This window comes from Equus caballus, chromosome 5, assembly GCF_041296265.1.
Source record: "Equus caballus isolate H_3958 breed thoroughbred chromosome 5, TB-T2T, whole genome shotgun sequence".
Taxonomy (NCBI): domain Eukaryota; kingdom Metazoa; phylum Chordata; class Mammalia; order Perissodactyla; family Equidae; genus Equus; species Equus caballus.
The window spans coordinates 80,813,684-80,841,107 of NC_091688.1; the positions used below are offsets into that span (position 1 = coordinate 80,813,684).

A 27,424-nucleotide genomic window follows, 5' to 3' on the forward strand; every position below is an offset into this window, starting at 1 on the left:
TAATATAATTTCTCTGTAAAATCTCTAACAATCACAGGTTTCCTCTCTAAGAACTCTTACAAATTACTACAGAGAACAAGGTTCAAGCTTACTGACTCTGGAACATTAATTTTGCCTAAATATCAAAAAATACCACTCTTCCTTTCCCTGAAAATATTTAGTAAACCAACCTGACTTAAAACTCAAAGTAGAGAAAAGCTAGGTCAAATATTATTCAAATATAACCTAGAATTAACTTATTTTAAGCACCTGATCAAAATAAGGATATCAAAATACACTGTATTAACAATAAGATTATATTTATGTTTCTAATACAAAATATGCACTTTTTCTCATTTTGAGATTGGAACCAAAAATTGACATTAATGTTTGTCTAAAAGCATTAATATTGCTTTTATTTTTAAAATTAAAAAATTGCTTAGATTTTTGTTGCTGTTGTTGATGATGATTTCAAAATGCCAAACTAAAATCCTGACGTTAGAGGCAGGCAGACCCATTCTCCTTTCCTTTAGGTCTTTTAAGAAAGAGTTATTTTAAAAAGATAATTTTAAAGACAAAGTATTTATTTGTGTATTCAGATTACATTGCTATGACTTGACAAAATTAAACAGAATTTTGAAAACATTTAAGAGTATTTCTGTTGTGTAGAAGGAACATGAAAATTTTAAAGGTATATTTAATATAGTTGTCTTCTGGATTATGAACTAAAACATCTATTCAGTTTTAAATACCAACAGTAAATGAAACTATTATGAAATCATGTTAAAACTCCATTTAATATGGTCACATTGTAGGTGAACTCTTACCCACTGATTTCACACAATCTGTTTAAATTTTATACATACTCAGAAACATTGTTTTTAAAGCTTTAGGCTTATGTCTACACATATTTGGCAAGGTTTCTAAATGTTACTACAAATAAGGTCATTATTAAAAATAAATTCATAGAAGATTAAAAAGAAAGTTAATAGCTTTGATTTTCATCACCATTTAAACTTATTGGAAAATAATGTCCAATTGGGCAAGATCTATAAGATGGATTCTAAAATATCTGATTTACCAAGTCAATCTAAATTTTGCATAATGTAATACGACAAGCTGATAAAATGTTTTGGGCTCACTTAGATGACAGTCTTTTCATTGTCTATGGTTTATATTTATGGGTGAATTACTAATTCATTATGAGTGAGTTACTAATTCTCAACTGGACGGGTTATTACGTTAGACCTGTGTTGAACATGTACATCATGCAAAAGATTGAGAATCACTGATCAGAATACTTCTTAAAATGCTTTTAATGTCATTTATAGAAATTCTTTGATGAGAACCAGCCATATTGATGAGGACTGGATACATCTCTTGGTTCTATTTGGTAAAGGAAGACAGCTCTTTATAGACCCAAATTGTCACAATAATTTCAAGCATTTTACAGTGCACCAAAAGGCTACTCTGTAAGAGTCTCTTAACTTTTCCCAACCTTATTGTATATTCTCCTTAAAAGTCCACAAAACAATCCAACCTTATTCAAAATCTCAAACTTTATTCATTTCTGTCTAGACCATTTCCCTCTAAATTTTCATTTCTCTTCTCTCCATATTCTCAAATATCTTCCATCTGCCAAAGAGCACAAATCCAATCTCCTTTACAAGGCCTTACCTAAATCCATCAGCACACCATGATGTTCCCCTTTCTATAAGTTCCTATTGTTTGTATTATTTATTTTAAACTCAAACATATCCAGCCTCTTTTATTCATATAACTACTGTATTTATGTCTTACCTCTCTAAGTGACTAATTCTATCCTAACATTTTTTTTGTGCACTTCCTTCGGAGTTTAGTACATTATTAGACATGCTAGAAACTTAAAAAACTTGTATAAATAGTTATTTTGGTCAGTGGAAAACCACATCATTAATTAGGCTAAGGTCTTAGGATTGCATCCTATATATATATATATCCTCTGGTTAGCTGTGCTTTTGTTCTACAACTGCAAAAATACACTTCCAATCCTGTTCTGTTGTCTTGAAACATAAACTGGTGAGAAAAGGAATCTAAGTGAGAAGTCATTACAATAATATAAATTTAACATTCTTACTCGAGAGTAGGGAAAGATGGGATTCAAAGAGAATGTTCTACTAATGGTAGGTGGAGAATGTGATCTTTGTACATAAATTACATTACTTTGAGTTAGTCCATAATTTGTGTTCATTCAAAAAGAGGTTGATTTGGAATTTCCTATGATCTATTAAAAAAGGGCAGTTTTCTAAGTAAAATGAAATCCAGACTAGACAAAGAAAATTTAGAAAGGAAAACTATCATTAAGAACCATCAACTACTTTAGAAACATGCATTAAAAAAATAAACCACTATTATGTAATGATATCTAATTCTACGGATCTATTAAAAGGATGACCTGAGAAGTGAATATAAAGGATTCTGCTTAATTAGTTAATTAAGTTGTTTACTATTCAGACTTGCAAGTAATAAATACATACTACTTTAAAAAATATGCTGGGAGAGAGTGATGTCAGCATCATCGTGGAGTGAGCTCTCCCCTTGAACTCTCCACTCTAAAGTACAACCAAAAGGACACTCGTACACCAACAGAGGACACTGACACAACACAAAAGACATCTGAGAGACCCATGCAGCCATGCATCTGAAGGTGGTGGGGCTGGCTCCTCTGGAGGAAGTGGAAGCTGGTAAGGGAGACTTTTCTCTCCCCAACGGCAGCGAGTAACCTTGGGACAGCACATGGCTCTAAGACAAAAGTGGGGAGGGGCGACCCTCCACAAGAACAACATTGCCCTCCAAGTTCCCTCACAGCCTGAGGGAAAGCCCCACAGATAGAGGAGACTGAGCTGTTGTGGGGGTGTCTCCATCAAACTAGTACCCCAGGAGAGCAGTTGGTGAGGGCCCAGGAAGAATGCTGGGATTGCAGAGAAGAAAGAGAGTGCCTCTCCCCACTGCCTGCTACTCCAGCCCTGCAAAAGCCCAGAGCGCTCCATGGAGAGAGAGGTGGCAGCTGGAAAAGTCGTATAGGTCTCTGTGATCTCCCAGAGCACTGTGTGGAGAGAGAGGGGGAGGCTAGAAAAGGTACAAAGGTCTCCATGATTGCCCAGAGAGCTCTGTGAAAAGAGAGGTGGAGGCTGGGAAAGGTGTGTAGGTCTCCGTGATTGCCCAGAGCACCTCACGGAGAGACAGATGGTGGCTGGGAAAGGTGCACAGGTCTGTGAGATCACCCATAGCACCATGTAGAGAAAGAGGCGGCAGCTGGGAAAGGTGTGCCGGTCTCTGAGATTGCCCAGAGCACCATGTAGAGAGAGAGGTGGTGGCTGGGGAAAACGCACAGGTCTCTGTGATAGCCCAGAGCATCATGCGGAGAGGTGGCAGCTGGGAAAGGTGCTCAGGTCTCTGTGATCGCCCAGAGCACTATGCAGAGAGGCAGCAGCTAGGAAAGGTGTGCAGGTGTAAGAAGGCAACCCTTCCTGCACCTGGCATTCCAGCCTTGCAATTGCCCAGAGGGCCATGTGGAGAGAGAGACAGCGGCTGGGTAAAGTGTGCAGGTGTAAGAAGGTGCCCCTTCCACCGCCTGGCACTCCAGCCCTGTGATCGTCTAAAGCACCAGGCAAAGAGAGAGGTGGCAGCTGGGAAAGGTGTGCAGGTGTAAGAAGGCAGTCCTTCCCCCTGCCCAGTACTCTAGCCTTACCATAGCCCAGAGCTCTGCACAGAGAGAAAAGCAGAGGCTGGGGGAAGCACAGGTGAAAGAAAGTACCCCTCCCCCTGCCCAGCGGTCCAGATCAGCCATCTGTCAGGGTCGCACAGAGAGAAAAGAAGTCAGTGGCTGCAGCTGGGGAGAAGTGTATCATGCCGGGCCAGAATATATAGCGTCTGATCCTCACCCAGTGGTGGCAGGTGGAAGCTGCGACCAGATAATAACTATGCAAAGGCAAACATCCACACTTTCAAGCAGTATGAAAAAGTATATTAAATCTCCAGACTAGAAGGAAAGTGACAAGTACCCAGAAACTAACCCCAAAGACAAAGAAATTCATAACCGAAATGACAAAGAATTAAAAACAGCTGTCATAAAAAACTCAATGAGTTACAAGAAAACACAGAAAGAAAAACTAACGAATTCAGGAGCTTCTTCACAAAAATGGTTGAAACTATAAAGAACCAATCAGAATTGATGGAGTTAAAAAAAACACAATAGCTGAGATACAGAAAAATCCAGACTCTCTAAACAAGAGAGCTGACATTATGGAGGACCAAATTGGCAATTTAGAGGAGAGTACTATAGAAATACTTCAGATGGAGGAGAAGAGAGAACTAAGACTAAAAGAACAGGAAGAGACTATCAGGGAAATAGCTGACTCAATTAGGAAGTGAAACATAAGGATGATAGGTAGTCTAGAGGGCAAAGAGAAGGAGAATGGAGCAGAAAGCTTGCTCAAAGAAATAACAGCTCAGAACTTCCCAAACCTGGGGAAAGAGCTGGAAATACAAGTGAATGAAGCCAGCAGCTCTCCTAATTACATCAATGTAAAAAGACCCACTGCAAGGCATATTAGTAGTAAAGTGGGCAAAAGTAAATGATAAAGAAAAAAATTCTAAGGACAGCAAGGCAGAAGAAAATAAGTTACAAAGGAACCCCTATCAGGCTTTCAGTGGATTTCTCAGCAGAAGCGTTACAGGCTATGAGAGAGTGGAATGATATATTCAAAATTCTGAAAGACAAAAACTTTCAGCCAAGAATATTCTATTGAGTGAAAATATCCTTCAGATATGATGGAGAATTAAAAACTTTCCCAGATAAAGAAAAGCTAAGGGAGTTCATCACCACAAGACCCCCCACCAGAAATGCTCAAGAAGGCCCTCATACCTGAAAAAAAAAAAAAAGATAGGAAAAGGGCTACAAAGCCCTGAGCAAGGAGATGAATAGGTAGGCGATAATCAGAAAATGGAAGCTCTCTATTAGATCAGGTTAGTAAACACAACTTTAAAATTAAGGATAAAGAGAAGGAAAACATCAAAATAAAAATAATCTCATCATTTTAACCACAAACTCACAACACAAGATGGAATAAGATATGACAAAAATAACTTAGAAGGGGAAGAGGAAAAGAACATAATCAGCAAAGTCTAAGGAAATAAGATCCACCAGAAAATAGACCATCTCATCTATGAGATTTTTTTACACAAACCTAATGGTAACCACTAAACAAACAATTAGAACAGAGACATAAACGATAAACAAAGAGAAAATGAAGAAAACTATTACAGAAAACTACCTAATCAAATTGGTAGTCTGAAATACATGAGATGAGAAACAAAGGAAATGCAGAAGAACCAGAAAACGAGAGATAAGATGGCAATATTAAGCCCTCATATATCAATAATCAATCTAAGTGTAAATGGTCTGAAATCTCCAATCAAAAGACAAGAGTGGCAGGATGCATTAAAGAACAAGATCCAACAATATGCTGCCTCCAGGAAACCATCTCAGTTTCAAAGACAAACATAGGCTTAGAGTGAAGGGCTGGAAGAAGATATCCCAAGCTAACAGCAAACAAAAGAAAGCAGGTGTTGCCATACTTATATCAGACAAAGGAGACTTGAAGACAAAACAAGTAAAGAGAGACAAAGATGGGCAGTACATAATGATAAAAGGGACATTTCACCAAAAAGACACAACATCTATAAATATTTGTGCACCCAACACAGGAGTACCAAAGTACATAAAGCAACTATTAACAAACCTAAAAGGAGATATCAATGACAACATAATATTAGTAGGGGACCTCAACACCCCACTTACATCAATGGACAGATCATCCAGACAAAAAGTCAACAAGTAAATATTGGAATTAAATGAAAATTAGACCTGATGGACTTAATAGATATATACAGAACACTCCATCCAAAAACAGACTATACATTCTTCTCAAGTGCACATGGAACATTATCAAGGATAGACCATACTCTGAGAAACAAGGCAACCTTAATAAATTTAAGAAGACTGAAATCATATCTAGTATCTTTTCCAACCATAATGCTATGAAACTAGAAATCAACTACAAGAAAAAAGCTGGGAAAGGAACAAAAATGTGGAGACTAAACAACATGCTACTAAACAACCAATGGATCATTGAAGAAAAAAAGGGAGAAATAAAAAAGTATCTGGAGACAAATGAAGATGAGAAGACAACACATCAACTCATATGGGATGCAGTAAAAGCGGTGCTAAGAGGGAAATTTATAGCAATAAAGGCCAACATTAACAAACAAGAAAAAGCTCAAACAAGCAATCTTAAACTGAACCTAACAGAATTAGAAAAAGAAGAGGAAACAAAGCCCACACTCAGCAGGAGGAGAGAAATAATAAAAATTACAGCAGAAATAAATGAAATTGAAACAAAAAAGACAGTTGAAAGGATCAATGAAGCAAGGAGTTGGTTCTTGGAGAAGATAAACAAAAGTGACAAACCCCTAGCCAGATTCACTAAGAAAAAAAACAGAGAAGGCTCACATAAATAAAATTAGAAATGAAAGAGGAGAAATTACAACAGATACCACAGAAATACAAAAGATTATGAGAATATTATGAAAAACAATATGGCAACAAATTGACAATCTTGAAGAAATGCATAAATTCTTAGACTCTTACAACCTCCCAAAACTGAATCAAGAAGAAATAGAGAACTGAATAAACCAACCACAAGTAAAGAGATTGAAACAGTAATCAAAAACATCCCAAAAAATAAAAGTCCAGGACTAGACGGCTTCTCTGGAGAATTCTACTAAACATTCAAAGAAGATTTATTACCTATCTTTCTCAAACTATTCCAAAAAATTGAGGAAGATGGAAAAATTCCTAACACTTTCTAGGAGGCCAACATCACCCAGATGCCAAAGCCAGACAAGGACAACACAAAGAAGGAAAATTACAGGCCAATGTTGCTGATGAACATAGATGCAAAAATTCTCAACAAAATACTGGCAACTCAAATACAGCAATACATTAAAAAGATCACACACCATGATCAAGTGGGATACATACCAGGACACAGGGATGGCTCAACATCCACAAATCAATCAATGTGATACACCACATTAACAAAATGAGGAACAAAAACCACATGGTAATCCCAATAGCTGCAGAGAAAGCATTTGACAAAATCCAGCATCCATTCATGATAGAAATTCTCAATAAAATGGGTATAGAAGGAAAGGACCTCAACATAATAAAGGCCATATACGACAACGCATGGCTGACATCATACTCAATGGGGATAAACTGAAAGCCATCCCACTGAGAACAGGAACAAGACAAGGGTGCCCACTCTCACCATTCTTATTCAACATACTGGAGGTTTTGGCCACAGCAATTAGGCAAGAAAAAGAAATAAAAGGAATCAAAATGGGCAAAGAAGTGGTGAAATTCTTGCTGTTTGCAGATGACATGATTTTATATAGATAACCCTAAAGAATCCATCGGAAAACTATTAGAAATAATCAACTATAGCAAAGTCGCAGGGTACAAAGTCAACTTACAAAAATCAATGGCATTTATATACTCCAATAACGAACTAACAGAACGAGAACTCATGAATACAATTCCATTTACAATTTCAACAAAAAGAATAAAATACCTAGGAATAAATTTAACCAAGGAGGTGAAAGATCTAGACAAGGAAAAATATAAGAGATTACTGAAATTGATAACAACATAAAGAAATGGAAAGATATTCCACGCACACAGATTCGCAGAATAAACATAGTTAAAATGCCCATACTACCTAAAGCTATCTACAGATTCAATGCAATCCCAATCAGAATCCCAGTGACATTCTTCACAGAAATAGAACAAAGAATCCTAAAATTCATATGGGGCAACAAAAGACCCTGAATAGCCAAAGCAATCCTGAGAAACAAGAACAAAGCTGGTGGTATCACAATCCCAGACTTCAAAATATATTACAAAGCTATAGTAATCAAGACAGCATAGTATTGGTACAAAAACACACACACAGATCAATGCAACAAAATTGAAAGCCCAGAAATAAAACCATACATCTATGGACAGCTAATCTTCAACAAAGGAACTAAGAACATACAATGGAGAAAGGAAAGTCTCTTCAATAAATGGTGTTGGGAAAACTGGACAACCACATGCAAAAGAATGAAAGTAGACAATTATCTTACACCATACACAAAAATAATCTCAAAATGGATCAAAGACTTGAAGGTAAAATCTGAAACCATAAAAATTCTAGAAGAAAATATAGGCAGTACACTCTTTGACATCAGTCTTAAAAGAATCTCTTCAAATACCATATCTATTCAGACAAGGGAAACAAACAAACAAAGTAAACAAGTGGGACTTCATCAGACTAAAGAGCTTCTACAAGGCAAGAGAAACCAGAATCAAGAGAAAGAAAATCACAACAATTCGGAGAAAATATTTGCAAGTCATATATCTACCAAGGGGTTAATCTCCATAATATATAAAGGACTCACACAACTCAACAACAACAAAACAACCCAATCAAAAAATGGGCAGAGTATATGAACAGACATTTCTCCAAAGAAGATATGCAGATGGCCAAGAGGCACATGAAAAGATGCTCAAAATCACTAATCATCAGGGAAATGCAAATCAAAACTACACTAAGATATCACCTTATACCTGTTAGAATGGCTATAATAATCAAGAGGAAAAATAACAAATGTTGGAGAGGTTGGAGAGAAGGGAACCCTCATACACTGCTGGTGGGAATGAAAACTGGTGCAGTCACTATGGAAAACAGTATGGAGATTTCTCAAAAAATTAAAAATAGAAATACCATATGACTCAACTATCCCACTACTGGGTATTTAGCCAAAGAACCTGAAATCAACAATTCACTTACACACCCCTATGTTCACTGTAGCATTATTCACAATAGCCAAGACATGGAGGTAACACAAGTGACCATGGAGTGATGAGTGGATATAGAAAATGTGGTATATATACACAATGGAATACTACTAAGCTATAAAAAAAGACAAAATTGTCCCATTCATAACCACGTGGATGGACATTGATGGTATTATGTTAAGTGAAATAAGTCAGACAGAGAAAGAGAAACACCACATGATTTCACTCATGTAGAAGATAAATACACGGACAAAGAGAACTGTTTAGTGTTTACCAGGGGGAAGGGGGGTGGGGGGTGGGCACAAGGGGTGAAGGGGCCCACTTATCACCGAAATTCCACAAGTTTACAAACTATTATGACCGCAATAAAAAAATATATTAATCTAAAAAAATATGCTGGTCTATCTTTTTATTTTCTAAATTAATTTTTTTCTTGCCTTCTCTAATTGCTCTTTTTTTGCTGCCTTCCTCAAATTTCTCTAAGAGTGAGTTGTATTTCTACTCTGAATTTTCCATTTGTCTGTTTTTGTACCATTTCTACTGGAGATTACTTTATTTCCATGTTACTGAATACATGGATTTATAACTGAAGTTAGATATAGATCTCTCATTAACCGTTCACCAAGGCTGAATTAATTTTCATTAGGGGTAATGGCCTAGGTTCTGGTTGGAGCTCCATCCTTTTATCTGAACATTCTTCTGTCTAGATTTAATTAGAAAGTGTTTTCCTATAGAGATTTAGCTCAAAGTAGTAACAATGCAGCAGAAAGCTATATAAACCACCAGGATTAACAGAGGTAGTACCGGTTTCCTACTAGTTTAGGAAATGAATTTACCATTTACAGAACTGGAATAAAGGAAATAATCTTCCAAAAAAAGCATTTGGGGCTGGCCTGGTGGTGTAGTGGTTAAGTGTGCGCGCTCTGCTTCAGTAGCCTGGGGTTTGCAGGTCTGGATCCTGGGCATGGACCTGTATGCCACTTACGAAGTCATGCTGTGGCAGTGTCCCAAGTACAAAATAAAGGAAGACCGGCACAAATGTTAGCTCAGGGTCAATCTTCCTCACCAAAAAATAAATAAATATGTGGGTTAACCGAGGCTCAAAGATGTTCAGTGAATTACTTTGGGGTCAAATAATTAACTAAGAGGGAACAATAAGGACTAGAGAAGTCAGTCTTCTCACCCATAGTTCCAGGCTGTTTTCATTATACAGAGCTTTCTTCCATTAATATCAATTGATGCTTCCTAGTGGTTTAAGAAAAATACTACTTTTAAATATCAAATGAAAGCCTCTTTCTGTAATAAATATGCCAGTTTTATACAATAATTTCCACGTTTAATCACTTTACTAATTTAAGACAGTCTTTTCAAAGTGTCTTTTCTAATCTAATTATACTATTATCCCCAAAGTCCTTGCATTTGAATAATTGTATATAACGATGAATCCAGATCAATTTACATTTATTAAACCCAGAAAGGTAAGATGCTGTGGTCAAAACATATCATTTTAAGAAAAATAGAAAAAAAAATAGATATAGGTGTACTTTAAAAAGCAGAATACATTAACCTTTCAGTTAACCGCAGATTATCTGTAAATGAAATATTTATTACTTCTATAAGATGAAATGGGAAATAGCCTCATCCAACCACAGATGAATAACAATCCCTATGCCATACAAACACTAATATCTCCAAGTATAAAAAACTTAATAGAATTAGTTTAAACATTTTATCATCTTTCCTTGGTATCCACTAACCAGTAAAATTGTCATAAGAAGGGGAAGAAGAAGTAGGCTAGAAAGAAAAACAGTATTTAATTAATGCCCACCTTATGTCAAATATAGATACGTTAATTTAGTTTCTTCACATATTATTATGAAAATGGAAAGTTTTGCTGTTGCAACATATACATCAATTTTCATATTAAGTTATAGAAAAATAAATTCATTTTTTAAACACTAACCTGTCTACTTCATCTCGAGCTACAATGTCTCCTTTCTTTAAGGCTTTTATGGCAAACATCTCGTTTGTGTGTTTATATTCAGCCAAAAGCACCTGAAATAGGATTAAAATAATTATTTTCCATTTCAGATATTACTTTTGTAGGTACTCCAAGAATATTCAAAAGATTACCTTTCCAAAATGTCCTCTACCCAAGACAGCACAACATCTGAAGTCTTGTAGATTAAACTGAAACATTTGTTGAGATCTGAAAACAGTAATTTCAATTAAAAATAAGGCATAAGTATGGGACCAAACATGTAGTAGCAAGTTATGCACACATTCTTTACCTTCTATCCTCAAGTTCTCGAATACCACTATATTCTAGGCCTGACTGAGGAATATCAGGTTCATATTCAGATTGAGATTTTGGTAGTATACTATTTCTGTCATTCTCAATATCAAAAACAGTTTCTGAATCCTGTAAAATATTAAATAATTGTTAAATCATAGAAACATTCACAATACAACTTATTTGGTAAGGATAAAGGCAAAGAAAAAAAAGTAAAAATATAAATATTGGTGAGAAAAGTAAAATGCAGATGTTGGAGAACCATTCTTATAGTTATTAATTCTATATTACACATTTAAAAAAATAAGAAAACCTAACACATAATTGTCATCTTTAATGCATATTCAGAAATGATGTTAACCTCATTATAAGATGAAGACTGTTGGCAAAATGTGATCTAATATCAACTATTCTCTTACGCTCCTTCTAGTTTACGCAGCCTATTCCCTACCTACTGGCTCATGAGCATCCATACGCTAATGACAATGGCACGCAAACACTAAGTTGGTCATCTCCTGTCAACTTGGTCTAAGTTAGTTGAGAAAAGTTCATTCATAAGTAACATAAATACACAGTTCACACAGGTAAACTTTTTCTTTTTGAGGAAGATTAGCCCTAAGCTAACATGTGCTGCCAATTCTCCTCTTTTTGCTGAGGAAGACTGGCCCTGAGCTACCATCCGTGTGCATCTTCCTCTATTTTATATGTGGGACACCTGCCACAGCATGGCTTGACAAGTGATGCATAGGTCCGCATCCCGGATCTGAGCCAGCGAACCCCAGGCTGCCGAAGCAGAACGTGTGCACTTAACTGCTGTGCCACTGGGCTGGCCCCTCACACAGGTCATTTTTAATTGAGATGTACATCTCATTCACTAAGACGCTTTTACTGGTGATTCATTTGGTAAAAAGGAATTAAACAGATTTAAAATGCCTTGCCTGTCCTGGTGTATCCAAATCTCTTAATTCAGCAGATTCATTTATTTCTCCAAGGGAAGAATCTCGTGGTGGGGCCGGAGGAGGCTCAGGTTCAAGATCAAAGTCCAATTTGGTTACTGTAGAATCACTTATAGAAGATAAAGTAATTCACCAAAAACAGTAATCGAAAGTATATATTTTAAATAGCTTTAAAATTAAAGCAAGCAATTTTAGTTTTTAAAAGTAGGCAGAGCACTGATTTCAAAATACTATTTGAAAAAAATGAGACTTTTAATAGACTCACTGTAACCAATATGTACGAATGTCACAATAACTATTTTATAAAAGTGATGCTTAAAAATCTCAGACACATACCTAGCTGGAGGCACTAGTTCAGGGATGCGTACATCAACCACTGGCACTGTAGCAGGCACAGGAGCTTGAGGGCTGAAGGTGCCAGAATGATTTACTGTAGGAATAGCTCTTCTCACTAGCCTTCCCCAAGTGGCAATATTAATATTCATTTGAGGAGCTCTGAGAAATGTTTTGCCTGTGGATATTGTGCATAAAGAAAATAGAACAAGTAATTTTTTAATGTATTACCAAAAGCTGTAATTTAAAAATTCATATTCATTGGTTTATAATTTATGAAGAACAAACAAAATTTGTCACTTAAAAAAACAGTTCTTAACGCTTTGTTATTAAAGGTTAGTGCAAAATAGCAAAAACAGTTTTAAATATAAATAGGTGGAAAATTTTTTTTGTCTAGTAATGATATGTAGTTAAGGTTTAAGAAAGAATTCTTATTTTTTAGAGATACTAACTGTAATATTTATGGGTGAATCAATATGATATCCATGTTTGCTTCAAGTAATCTGAAGAAGTAGTGAGTGGACGGGATACAAATGAAACAAAATTGACCACGAGAGGACTACTGTTGAAACTGAGTGCTGGGACATTACACTAGTCTCTCTTTTTATGGATATGTTTGAAATGTTCCTTAACAGAATGTTAGAAATAAATGAATGAAAAAAAAGAAAACAAAAAGCAAGAATGGACATCATTTCTTAAATAGTATGTAGATTTTCTACATTTAAGAAAACACCCAAACAGTCTATATTTGATTTCTTAGTAATTACCTTGTTGTTTTGAAAAAATTTTCTTTTGTCTTTGGAGTTTTGGTCTTCTTTCAATAACTGGATTAAAAAAGGTAACCTGCAGTGAAGAAAATTCAAGTTGACATGAATACTGCATTGGATTTATGGTTCATGAAATTCACTAAACTTAGTGAGTTCACTAAATTCACTAAAATTAAGTTTTGAAAACTTAAGAGAATCTTAGATATAATTTAGTCCAATCCTCTCATTTTCTAGATGGGAAAACAGACCTAGAGAGGATAAATGATTTGTCTCAAGGTAATATACCTATTCAGTGGCAGAGTTGAGCCAAGATTCCAAGTTGTCATTCAGCCTAATACTCTTTCCACTTCTACGTAATGCTGCCTACATTATCAATTGTAATAATATCAATTGTAGTAATGCACATTCAATAAAATACATTTATTACCTCTGCAAATAAAGTACCCTGTGGTTCCAAATAGAGACACATGCCATGCCGTTGGTTGTCTAAAAAATCTTCTAACCTCAGAAATTTTACAGCACACAGAGATCGCCAATCACGCCAATAAACTGAAATTTCCAGTTCACGTGACTAGGATAATTAAAAAAACAAAACAAAACAGAAGACATCATTGGACACACACTTGAATAAAATATCACAAAAAATATAAAATACAAATACAATAAACAAAGATAACAGACACAATGGTCGCACTGTTTTAAAGTGTTTTGTAATGTTTCTCTGTTACATATTACTTAACAAATTTACACATTTTAACTCAAAGGAAGAAATTTATATTCCAACAGTATCCAGTTAAGGTATTCCTTTTATCTAAAGAATACACAGCTGGGAACAACCAATACACATGAATGACCACAGAAACTCTTTCCCATCTAATAGCTTCGATCTTTTGGATTTTCCTCCTCCACTGGGAATCACTTGCTGTGCTACTGCTAAAAGACCTCAGTGCTCACCTTAAAGAACCCATTTCAAACCTTCTTATTTCCTTGTCTCAATGTAGAGTCAGGGAAAGGTCTGCAAATAGCTTTTATTCTGCACTTACAGTATGCCACAAGCTACACTAAGCACTTTAAGAATATTAGGTCATCTAATCTTCAAAAGAATACCACCAGGCAATAGGACCAGTGGTAGCAGGGACCTGCATAGGCTGGGTGGAAAAGGGAAATTCAGACTAAGTATTATAGAGAAAGATGCTCATAATAAATCAACATCAAAAAAAAAAAAAAAAAAGAAAATAGCAAATTAGCAAGAATTTAAATGCCCCAAAACCAGGGAAAGGTTTGGTAAATTATACCTTATCCATGAAGGAATATTCTGTAGTCATTAAAAATAACACCTATGTGAAAAAAACATATTTAGGGTTTTAAAAATAAACTACTAAATGTACTTGTAGAACACCGTTTATAAGTTGGGGTCTAGCTATAAACTGACTTCTACACATATGTTATAATCTACATACATTTTAATTATAAAGCACCAGACTTCCCCATTATTTTGTTTTTCAGGGTTTCGCAGACCATCCATAAAATGAGATAACTGTTTTTCCCTTTAGGCTCAAGAAAATAATAAACTACTTCTTTCATATAACAACTTTGAATTTATGAATTTATGCATCTTACTATGTAAGCCCCTAGTATAAATAAAAAAGGCTTTTGACTTTAAATAATAAAATTAGTTAACACAAATGAACACAGAAAACAGTTATAAAAAACAGAACATGAAAAAAATGAGTTAAGACAATGTGCCAGAAGGTCTCATAGCCAATCAGGAAAAGGACTAGAAAAAGATATCTATGACAGTGAAGACGTGAGCTCAGGGCCTCCTACCTCATTTCTTCTCTCTGCTACATAGTTACTATGGGAGAGAATACTTGTCATGAAAGGGGAAGTAGGAGTAAAGTATAATTATTTTAACATCAGCAAATGGCACATAGAAAGAGTGGATATTAATCCTGTAATATTCTATTCCAGTTAAGTTTAAGTATTTTGGAAACACCTATTTGGGGAAATAAATTTAATGAATAATTCAACCAGGTATTAATAATTTAGACTACATTGTTTTAGACTAGTGGAAAAAAGGTTTACTCTCTCCTATCTTTTTCTACTGTCTCAGGAATGAAGACATGTTATGGATCAGGCAGATGCCAGGGGTACAGATGCTGAGGATGGAATCAGTACTTGTTCAAAGTTCTCACACTTTCACACTGCTAAAATGCTAACAGTATATTGTTTTCTGGATGAGAAGAGGTCCAATCACCTTATTTGTATTTATTCTAGCCACTCTAGTAAAACTCACATATTGACTCATTTCTCTTTCCTCTATTTCTTTATTCCATGCTTCAAACAAACTGAAGAAAGAAAGATCTGAGATTTGGGATGGAAGGTTATCTCAAAGCCTTAGGCTAGCTTTCCTGGAGTCCTATACTGAGGTTTTAAGTATAAAGCTCTTCACTTTTTGTTACTTGGCACTGTGTCTGTGATCTAGAGAAGATTAAGATATTTTACCTCAGTACTCATAACACTGTTTCATGGAACCCCAAGTTTTCTTTAATCTCTAACACGCAGTGTGATTTGGATAGGTAAAGCAAGGATACAGCATCTAAAAAGCAAAGGACCTCCTATATAAGGAGATGCCACTAATGTTTACAGAATTTAAACTGCAAGTGACTGCTTGTTTGCAGGTGATTTTCCAGACGAAGCAGGTGAGTTGTATAAAGGAAGGCCATGCTTGTAGGCAACATCAAACTCTATGAGCAATAAAGCTCTAGATGGAGTAAAATCACCACCAAAATAGCTGAGCAGTACAATCCGAGCTAGGAAGTGATTGGCAGTACTGGTAAACTGTCCCAACTTGTGTTTCATTTTGTCTTATTATAAACTTGAACCTAGGATCAAAGAGAAAACTCTGTGGTAGGAATCTGTATGGTTTGTCTCAAGTCTCTCTAAGGACTGAAAGTAAACAGAAAAAGGTAAGAGACATTGAGTCAGCCTGACACGTGACAGGAATGAGAGCAACAAATTAAAAAATGTGCTGCAATTTTAAAAACCCAGTACACATCTAGCATAAAAAGAACCGAAACACCAAGAAGGCTGAGGTTCCCAAAGTGTTCATGAGGAACTCTGGAATAATAGACGATATTTTAACTTTTCAAAGGAAACACAGTGAAATCTGTGCGACATCCTAATAAATACTAGTTCATGATAACTTCATAGTTTCAACATTAGAACGCACCATATTCTGTTTGATGACATCATGTCTTTGCTAAACTGGGTTTTCAACAACTGATTTTTCCACAAAAATTACTGTGGAAGAGCAGATTAAGGGTGATGTGTTCAGTCTGATTCCAAGTTTTGAGAAATTACACAATATACAACAGGCAGACATATCCCATTAGTAACCAGTTACATAAAAATGAAATAAAAATATTATCTTTTCTCTCAGATGTTTTTTCCCCTCAAAAAGTACTGATTTGTTAGGTCATAAGTACTAAATTAGTAACTACCACTTTTTCTTCCTGAGGAAGATTCGCCCTGAGCTAACATTTGCTGCCAAACTTCCTCTTTTTTTTGCTAGAAGAAGATTGTCCCTGAGCTAACATCTATGCCAATCTTCCTCTATTTTGCATGTGGGTTGCTGCCACAACACAGCTGATTAGTATAGGTCCGCACCCAGGATCCACACCTGCAAACCGGGGCCAAACTTAACCACTACCTCACAGGGCCAGCACCAATAACTACTATTTTTGTATTGAGATACAATAGAATAAAATTGTAAGATATTTAAAGTGTACCTCATGATAATCTGATATACGTATATTTTGTGAAAGGATTCCTCCCATCTTGTTAATTAACACATCCATCACCTCACAAAATTTGGTGAGAATGTTTAAGTTCTATTCTTGAAGCAAATTTCATTTATACAAAACAGTGTCATCAACTATAGTCATCATGTTATACATTAGATGCTCAGACCTTATTCATCTTATAGCTGAAAGTTTGTACCTTTTTAACAGCTTCTCACTATCTCCTCCACACAGTGGCAACCAATTTTCTACTCTCTGTTTCTATGAGTTTGACTCTTTAAAAATAAGATTCCACATGTAAGGGATACCATGCAGTATTTGTCTTTCTCTGTCAGGCTTATTTCACTTTGCGTAATGTCTTCAAGGTCCATCCAGGTTGTTGCAAAAAACAGGATTTCCTTCTTTCTCAGGACTGAATAATATTCTATTATACATATATACCACATCTTCTTTACCCACTCATCCACTGACAGACACGTTGTTTCTGTACCTTGGCCACTATGAATAGTGCTGTAGTGAACATGGGATGCATATATCTTTTTGAATTAATGTTTTTGTTTTCTTCAGATAAATACTCAGAAGTGGAATTGCTGGACCATATGGTAGTTTTATTTTTAATTTTTTGAGGAACCTCCATACTGTTTTCCATAGTGGCTGCACCAATTTACAATCCTACCAACAGTCCACAAGAGTTCCTTTTTCTCCACATCCTCATCAACACTATCTCTTGTCTCCTTGATAATAGCCATTCTAACAAATGTGACTATCTCATTGTGGGTTTGACTTGCATTTCCCTGATGATTAGTGATGTTGAGCTTCTTTATCCGTACCTGTTGGACATTTGGATATCTCCTTTAGAAAAATGTCTATTCAGTTCCTCTGTCCATTTTTTAATTGGATTGTTTGTTTTTTTGCTATTGAGTTATGTGAGTTCTTCATGTATTTTGGATATTAATCCCTTATCAGACAGATGATTTGTAAATATTTTCTCCCATTCTGTAGGCTGCCTTTCCATTTTGTTGATGGTTTCCTTTGCTGTGCAGAAGCTTTTCAGTTAATAACTACTTCTTAAAAAATGGAACTGTTGGGTATTTCTTTTGGCCTAGAGACACATTGTTAAAAAAAATTACTGGGACACTGAAGATATTGTGAATGGAGAAAGTTTGGGAACCTCTTTTAGAAGAATGAAAGCTAGGCTCCACTGCTGAAAGAAAAGAAGGGGTAAAAACTTTTTGCAGCCACTAACAAAGAGAAAACTACTCAAAGCATGGAAAATTGAAGAGCCGAGGAAAGGCAAAATTTCATGAAGGTGAACATGGCAGATGTCACATTAATTGGTCTTCTATGAGCTTCTGAGGACAACACAGGCTTGGGAAACATATCAATCAGGGTCCCAGCAGCAAAGAGACTGCACACTCAAAGGGTTTGAGTTTTAAAAACTGGTTATTGGGGCCGGTCCGGTGGCGCAGCGGTTAAGTTCGCACGTTCCGCTTCTCGGCGGCCCGGGGTTCGCTGGTTCGGATCCCGGGTGCGGACATGGCACTGCTTGGCAGCCATGCTGTGGTAGGCGTCCCACGTATAAACTAGAGGAAGATGGGCACGGATGTTAGCTCAGAGCCAGGCTTCCTCAGCAAAAAGAGGAGGACTGGCAGTAGTTAGCTGAGGGCTAATCTTCCTCCAAAAACAAACAAACAAACAAACAAAAACTGGTTATTTATGAAGGTGTGATTAAGGTTAAGGTATCAACAAGGGATGGAAAGCATCTGAGGACTAGCAATAGTAGAAATCAATTACCACCCCTAAACTGCAGGGGCAAGAGTTACCAGAATCCAATGAGAACTGTATCTTGGTAAAGAGACTGTCAGACAGGAGGTGTAGCCATAGATGAACACTGTTGTGAAAACACGGAAGGAGAGAGAAAAGAAACACCCTGACTTCTCTCTCCTCCTGCCCTTAGATCTCCTAACAATGTGCCCCATCATAAGTCAGAGCCCAGTAATTCAAGCTTGCAGCTATCAGCCTGCAGGGGCAAAGAGTAAGACAGGGAAGGGAGGCCACTGGAATCCACTAAGGACAAACAGAAAACCACCACCTCAGGAAAGAGTACTATCAGTTCAGTTCAGGAGTCCAATGAGGGGATTCTCCACCTGGAACAGGTGACAAAAAGAGGGGAACCTTAGGATCTTTGGGGGGGGGTGAGAAAAACAGGAGAGTAAGAGACAGAGACAATGGAGAATAAAAGGCTGTGATATTCGTTTGAAAAGTCTGCTTCGTATAGATATGGGTGACTGTGCTCCCTTTATAGAGAAAGAGAGAAGTAAACAACTATGATATAAACTATTTAGTGCCATAACAGTTATGTATAACTGCTTCCTATATCAATTCACATACTATGCAAAGTTCCAAAGCTTCTCTATTATTCCAAACCTATTATAAGCTTTTCTGTCTCTGTCTTTATATATAGTTCCTATTTCTAATCTTGTATTTTATTCTCCAACCACAACCCATATTGTCATATAAAATTTCATACTATTCTTTCCCTTGCACCAGTCTAAATTCTCTCTTTTCAAGGCCAGATTAAACATCTGTGTCCTCCACAAAGGCATTCTTAACTAAATCCAGCCCATACCTTTTCCCCTTGAGATTTGAGATATGCATATCTATTTATTCATCCTTCGAGAGACTTGTGTCCTCAAATCTGAGGATTCACGTTTGTCATCAATTCTGGAAAATTCTAGGCCATTATTGCTTTAGACATGGCCACTGCCCCATTCTCTCCATTCCCTCATTCTGCAACTCCACTTAGTGTGCTGGTCATCCTCATTCTACCCTTTATGTCTCTTTGCCTTTCTTTCATATTTTTCATCTCTTTGTTTCTGTACGTCATACTTGGGCAACTATTTTAGCTCTATCTTCCACGCCACTAACTTTCTTCAGTTACTTAACCCATCTACTTAGTTTCAATTTCAATTGCCGTATTTCCTATTTTTATAAGTTTTATGCAGTTCTCCTTCCCACCCAGCTTCAACAATTTATCACTAATGGTCAGTCATGTTTCATTACCACCTTTCCCCCAATTATTCCGAAGCAAATCCCAGATGTCTCTAATTTCATTTTATTTATTTATTTATTTTTTGAAACTCTGCCTAGTCTTTTTGGTTCATCACTCATTCTTTGCTCATGCTTTCAAATTCTTCTATTATTTATTTAAATATTGCAAACACTTATTTTATACTTTTTATACTTTAACTAATAATCTCATTATCTATTGCTGCTTACTCATGGTGGTTATATCCTTGTGTATTCATACATTTTTTGATGCAAGCTCATGTTGGGCAGAATTCTTCCCTAAGCTTCTGAAAGACAATTTAATGGTTTTTTATTTTGTCTCAAACTGTTTTTTTTTTCCAATCAATCAAACCATAGGGTCCTTTATGAGAAGACTATTTCTGGTTGTTAAAATGCCTATACTATGCTGTAGAGCAATGATATTCTAAAAAAGGTGAGGCATGGAGAATTAAATTAGATTCAGTTGTGTGAGGGAGGGTGGGAGTAGGTGAGAAAACAGACATTTTAAAATTGTGCATGTCCCCCCACCTTTAGATTCTGACGTGTGTCTATTTAGGAACTGTACCAACTGGAATGTGCCATTGTCCCTCAGGTATGTTGAAGTAGGGGAAAAAAATTGGGAATAATTGCTTTTTATTTTTAAAATTATTTTTCCAGAAGTTATTTTCATTCATTCTGTTAATACTTATACTAAGTACCGTGAAGGTCATACAAAGCGAAGCAATATATGGTCCTGTTTCAAACAGTTCACTTTTGTTGGGAAGATGGAAATGTAAATTAATACTGGCAATACAGAGGCATATACAACAGGAACAATGACACAAAAGGGAGAGTTGACCAATTTTTTCTAAGGGAAAGGTAGTAGGAAGATCAGAAAAGATCATAATTGCTCAAATTGGGTTTTGAGAGATGGATCACAAGATTAAAGGAGGAGAGAACACAGTAGTCAGAGGGAAAAGAATGTACAAAGTTAAGGAAGCATACAGTATATTGTAGGGATACGAAATAGTTTATTATAGTTAAAGCCTAGAATATAAGCATGAATGCTTTGGAAAACAAAGATGAGAAGATGAGCAGAAACAGGTAATGAGGGCTTTGACTTGCAAAGGAATTTGGTCTTCAACTTGCAAGTTATAAACTGTCACTAAAGGATTTAAAATGTAGCGGTCAGATCAGGTCAGGCAGTATAGTAGCTAAAAACAAGGGCTCTAGAATCGAGATTGCCTGGTGCTGCACACTCAATAAATTTCTGTAGAACAAATAGGTTCAAATCTTAGCTCTACATCACTTACTAGTTTTGTGAACTCGGGCAAGTTACTTACCCTTTCTGGGCCTCAGTTTGATTATCTATAAAACATGTACAATAATGGTTTCAATCTCCTAGGGTTGTAATGAGAATTAAGAGTTAATACAAGCCCAGTACATAGTCAATGTTCAGTAAATGTCAGCTTTCATCATTGTTATATGTGATGAATAAAATCTACACAGACGGAAGTATGGACTGGAAACAGAGATAAGTTAGCCCACTAATATGAAGAACACAGGCTTTGGCTTCAGATAGTGTTGGTGCTGGTGTCAAATGCTTGGTTTGATTCCCAGAGCTACTGCTTTCTAGCTGTGTGGCCTGAGAAAAGTTACTAAACTTTTGGAACCTCGGTAATCACTAAAACAGTGATAATAATTGTACATATCTCATAAGAATATTTTGAGGATTAAATGAGATACTATATATAATGTGTCTTGCTCAGAATTCATTATAAGAGAGGTTTCAGTGTAATGTAAAATGGCAGGGTGAGGAAAACAGATTGTGAGCACAAATTAGTATTTCAAGAATCTCGATTATGAAAGAGAAGCCTATCAACAGAGCTAATGAGGAAGCAAAACAGGACGTTTATAAATGGGAGGAATGTGAATATATGCAACAAGAATCAGAGATGAGAGGAAAAGAGGATGTTAAAAAATACAGGCGAGGGGCTGCCCTGGTGGCACAGTGGTTAAGTTCACACATTCTGCTTTGGTGGTCTGGGGTTCGCCAGTTTGGATCCCAGGTGCAGACATGGCACCGCTGGCAACCCATGCTGTGGTAGGTGTCCGACATATAAAGCAAAGGAAGATGGGCATGGATGTTAGCTCAGGGCTAACCTTCCTCAAAAAAAAAAAAAAAAAAAAATACAGGTGACAGTTGGGGTAACTGATGAAACAAAGTTTAGGAGATGAGAAAGAATAGAAACTGGAGGACAAATTAATGCTTATAGACTTACAGGAAAGAGAGAAACCTCATTCTCTAAAACCAATAAGGAAGACACATAAACATTTGCAGGTGATAAGAGGAATTTCAGGAAGCTGAGGTCTAATGGTCTTAATCTTATCTATAAAATAGAAGCAAAGGGGTCTGAGGTGGAGTAGGAGACTTGAAGAGACACATGAAACAAAAGTTGCTGGTAATGGGATAAAGATGTGAAATGTGGGATAACTTTTATGAGCCTAGCTGAGATCAGAAATTAAAATTTATAAGTAATAAGTGTGACTAATTTCAGCAGCATTCAGCAGATTATAGAAGAAAATGAAATGTGGAAGAGGCTGATGGCATGAAAAATACCTGAAGAATCAAGGAAATGGAAATATCTGAACAAATATCTAGCTTTGTGGTAACAAAGAAGTAAAAGAGCCAGAGGAGTAACAATACATGAGCTATCATTAGGAAAATAAAAGATCTGGTGAAAGTTTGGCATATTGAATTTAAGATTTCAGAACAATGCACTGCTAAAATGAAAAGGAGTAAAGGTATACTGGGGTTGAGGTGTTCAAAGAAGTTTGAAATGATGGTATGTTAAATGGTCTGTTTAGATATATAGATTTTTAAAAAAATCCCTTATAATGATGGCAGATGTTGAAGTGAATACCAAAGTCCTTAAGGAATACTGGAGAGTGCCTGGTGGTCAAGAGATAATAGATGAGGACAAAAAAGCAGACAATAATATATATAGTTAATTCTCTCAAAGGACTCACATAGCCTCAGAGGAGGATATGATGTGTCATTTGATAGTAGAATTTGGAAGCAGCAAAAGGGGGTTAAAAAGGGTAAGAATTATAACTCCATTATAAATTAAAAAATAGCATCTCAGATTAAACACTATGCTCAATGTCAGACAGCTTAAACACAGAAAGAAATTAAAATGCCTTTGTATTCCTATTTTATGGCTTATTCCATATTAAGATGCCTTACTCTCCATTAAAAAGACGTTGCAGGGAGTGACATCAGCATCATGGCGGAGGGAGCTTGCCTGGGACTCTCTCCCATCCAACATACAACAAAAAGGAGCAACAATATTCCAACAAAAAATATCCTAATAGCACAGGAATCCTCAGAGACCCATAGCAGCCAAATGATGGAGGGCGGAGAGTCTGGAGCCTCCCTCGGAGGAGTGGGAATGGGGTAAGAGAGAACTTCGCTCCCTCCCCTAGAGACTGGGATTGCTGCCGCTGGAGGCTCCATGAGGGAAGGAGTGGGGGAGGAGTTGCACATCAGCAGTATCACCCAGGACTCTCTAGTGCCCTTGCACCATAGAGGGAAGCCCTATTACAGGGTGAAAGCTTTCGCGTGGGGTGACCTCATCAAGCCAAGACCCCAGGAGTCCAGATAGCGAGAGCTGATTGGGAAAGCCAGGTCTGCACACAAGAGGAAGTGCCCCCCCCGCCAAACACACGCTGTGCTGTGCCATCTCGGCTGAAGGCAGAGGGCTCAGAATACTTGGCTCTCAACCCCCATCTAGTGGCAACAGGCTGTTAACTGCAACCAACTAATATCACTATGCAGAAAAACCATCAAACAATTCATAAAAGCTTCAGACCAGAAGGGAAATAATAAAAACACAGAATTATGTACTGAAGACTTGGAAATAAGTAAACGAAATGACAATGAATTCAGAATAGCTATCGTCAAAAAACTCAATGAGGTAAAGGAAAACATAGAGAAACAAGTCAACGAGTTCTGGAGTTACTTCACAAAAGAGATTGAAATCAATCAGAAACACTAGAGATGAAAAATACAATAGATCAGATAAAACAAAACATGGATTCCCTGAATGCCCATGTGGACACCTTAAGGAGCAAATTAGCATAATTGAAGATAGACATGTTGAATGGCTCCAGACAGAGGAACAGAGAGAACTAAGACTAAAAATAAATGAAGAAAATCTCCGAGAAATAGCTGACTCAATGAGGAAATGCAACATAAGAATTAAGGTATCCCCAAAGGTGAAGAAAAGGAGAACGGAGCAGAAAGTGTGCTCAAAGAAATAATAGCAGAGAACTTCCCAAATCTAGGGAATGAGAGAGAAATGTGTGTGGAGGAAGATTTCAGATCTCCTAGATATGTCAATGTAAAAAGACCTATTGCAAGGCATATAGTAGTAAAACTGGCAAAAATGAATGACAAAGAAAGAATACTCAGGGCAGCAAGGCAGAAGAAGAAAACCAACAAAGGAACCCCTATCAGACTTTCAGCGGATTTCTCTGCAGAAACCTTACAAGCTAGGAGAGATTGGAATGACATATTCAAAACTTTAAAAGATAAAGTCTTCAGACAAGAACACTCTATCCAGCAAAAATATCTTTCAGATATGAGGGAGAAATTAAATCTTTCCCACACAAACAAAAGCTATGGGACTTTGTAGCCACGAGATACCCCACCCCCACAAGAAATCCTCAAGAAGGGCATCATACCTGAAAAAAGTAAAAAAGGGAGAAAGGGGTCACCAAACACAGAGTAAGGAGACAAACAGAATCAGAATAGGATAGCAAATATTCAACTATAGCATTAGGATAAAGGGAAGGAAAACACCAAAAACAAAGACAATCTTGTCACTTTAACCACAAACTCACAACACAAGTTGGAATAAGAGATGAAAATAATAACTTAGGAGGGGAAGAGGAAAGGGACTGAATCAGTTTAGGTTAAGGAAATAAGAGGCCACCAGAAAATGGACTATGTTATGCATGAGATTCTGAATACAAACTTCAGGGTAGCCACTAAACTAAAAAACAGAACAGAGACACAAAAAATAAATAAGGAAAAAGCTAAAAAATCCAGCACAAGAAACTGCAGAAGTCAATAGGTAGGCCAAAACACATAGGACGAGAAACAAAGGAAATGCAGGAAAACGAGTGACAGAATGACAGCATCAAGCCCTCATGCATCAATATCACCCTCAATGTAAACGGACTGAACTCTCCAACAAAAAGACACAGAGTGGCAAAATGGATTACAGAACAAGATCCAACAATATGTGGCCTCCAGGAAACACACCTCAGCTCCAATGACAAATAGAGGCTCAGAGTGAAGGGGTGGAAGATGATACTCCAAGCTAATAGCAAACAAAAGAAAGCAGGTATCACAATACTTATATCAGACAAAGTAGATTTCAAGATAAGGCAGGTAAAGAGAGACATAGAGGGGCAGTATATAGTGATCAAAGGGACAGTGCATCAAGAAGAAATAATGCTTATAAATATCTATGCACCCAACACAGGAGCACCAAAGCTCATAAAGCAACTATTAACAAACCTAAAAGAAGATATCAAAAATAACACAATAATAGTAGGGGACCTCAACATCCCACTCACATCATTGGACAGATCATCCAGACAGAAAAACAACAAGGAAACAGTGGAATTAAACGAAAAGCAAAAGAGGTGGACTTAATAGACATATATAGAACACTCCATCCAAAAACAGCAGAATACACATTCTTCTCAAGTGCATGTGAAACATTCTCAAGGATAGATCATATGTTGGGAAACAAGGCAAGCCTCTGTAAATTTAAAAAAATTGAAATAATAACAAGCATCTTCTCCAATCATAATGCTATAAAGCTAGAAATTAATTACAAGAAAAAAGCTGAGAAAGGGACAAAGATGTGGAGACTAAACAACATGCTATTGAACAAGCAATGGATCATTGAAGAAATTAGAGAAGAAATGAAAAAATATCTGGAGACAAATGAAAATAACATGTCATACCAACCATATGGGATACAGCAAGAGCTGTATTAAGAGAGAAATTCATCACAATACAGGCACACCTTAACAAACAGGAAAAATCCCAAATAAGCAATCTCAAATTACACCTAACTGAATTAGACAAAGAAGAACAAACAAAGCCCAAAGTCAGCAGAAGGAGATAAATAATAAAAATCAGAGCAGAAATAAATGCTATTGAAACAAAAAAGGTAGTAAAAAGGATCAATGAAACAAAGAGCTGGTTTTTTGAGAAGATAGATAAAATTGACAAACCCCTAGCCAGACTTACAAAGAAAAAAAGAGAGAAAGCTCAAATAAATAAAATTAGAAAGGAAAGAGGAGAAATAACAACAGACTCCACAGAAATACAACGGATTATAAGAGAATATTATGAAAAACTATATGCCAAGAAAACAGATAACCTAGAGGAAATGGATAAATTCTTAGACTCTTACAATCTCCCAAAGCTAAGTGAAGAAGCAGCAGACAATCTGAACAGACCAATCACAAGGAAAGAGATTGAAACAGCAATCAAAAGCATCCCAAAGAATAAAACCCCAGGACCAGATGGCTTTCCTAGGGAATCCTACCAAATTTTTAATACCTATATTTTTCAAGTTATTCCAAAAAATTAGTGAGGATGGAACACTTCCTAACACATTCTACGAGGCCAACATCACGCTGATACCAAAGCCTGACAAGGAAAGCATGAAAAAGGAGAACTACAGGCGAATATCGCTGATGAACATAGATGTAAAAATTCTCAACAAAATTTTGGCAACCCGAATTCAGCAATTCATCAAAAGGATCATACACCATGATTAAGTGGGATTCATACCAGGGACACAGGGATGGTTCAACATCCGCAAATCAATCAATGTGATACACCACAGCAACAAATTGAGGAATAAAAACCTCATGATCATCTCAATAGATGCAGAGGAAGCATTTGACAAGATCCAATAGCCATTTATGATAAAAACTTTGAACAAAAGGAGGATAAAAGGAAATTACCTCAACATAATAAAGGCCATATATGACAAACCCAATAGGCAAAAACTGGGCACCATCCCCCTGAGAACAAGAATGAGACAAGGATGCCCTCTATCACCACTCTTATTCAACATAGTACTTAAGGTTTTGGCCAGAGCAATTAGGCAAGAAAAAGGAATAAAAGGAATCCAAATAGGGAGGGAAGAAGTGAAACTCTCGCTGTTTGCAGATGACATGATGTTATACATAGAATACCCCAAAGAATC

General features: G+C 36.6%; 1 protein-coding gene across 2 annotated transcripts in view; it reads right to left on the bottom strand.

Moving 5' to 3' along the window:
* PKN2 (protein kinase N2) overlaps positions 1-27,424 on the bottom strand; it is a 148,509-nt gene that overhangs the window by 20,684 nt on the left and 100,401 nt on the right. Inside the window, exons 9-15 of one of the 2 annotated variants that reach the window (XM_001495405.6) lie at positions 13,700-13,843; positions 13,273-13,348; positions 12,509-12,683; positions 12,155-12,281; positions 11,215-11,345; positions 11,057-11,132; positions 10,887-10,978 (exon numbers count right to left, since the gene is read on the bottom strand). In XM_001495405.6, coding sequence (XP_001495455.1) covers positions 10,887-10,978; positions 11,057-11,132; positions 11,215-11,345; positions 12,155-12,281; positions 12,509-12,683; positions 13,273-13,348; positions 13,700-13,843 — 821 coding nt within the window. The remainder of the gene's footprint in view (positions 1-10,886; positions 10,979-11,056; positions 11,133-11,214; positions 11,346-12,154; positions 12,282-12,508; positions 12,684-13,272; positions 13,349-13,699; positions 13,844-27,424) is intronic. The other variant, XM_070267346.1, reaches the window with a different exon arrangement.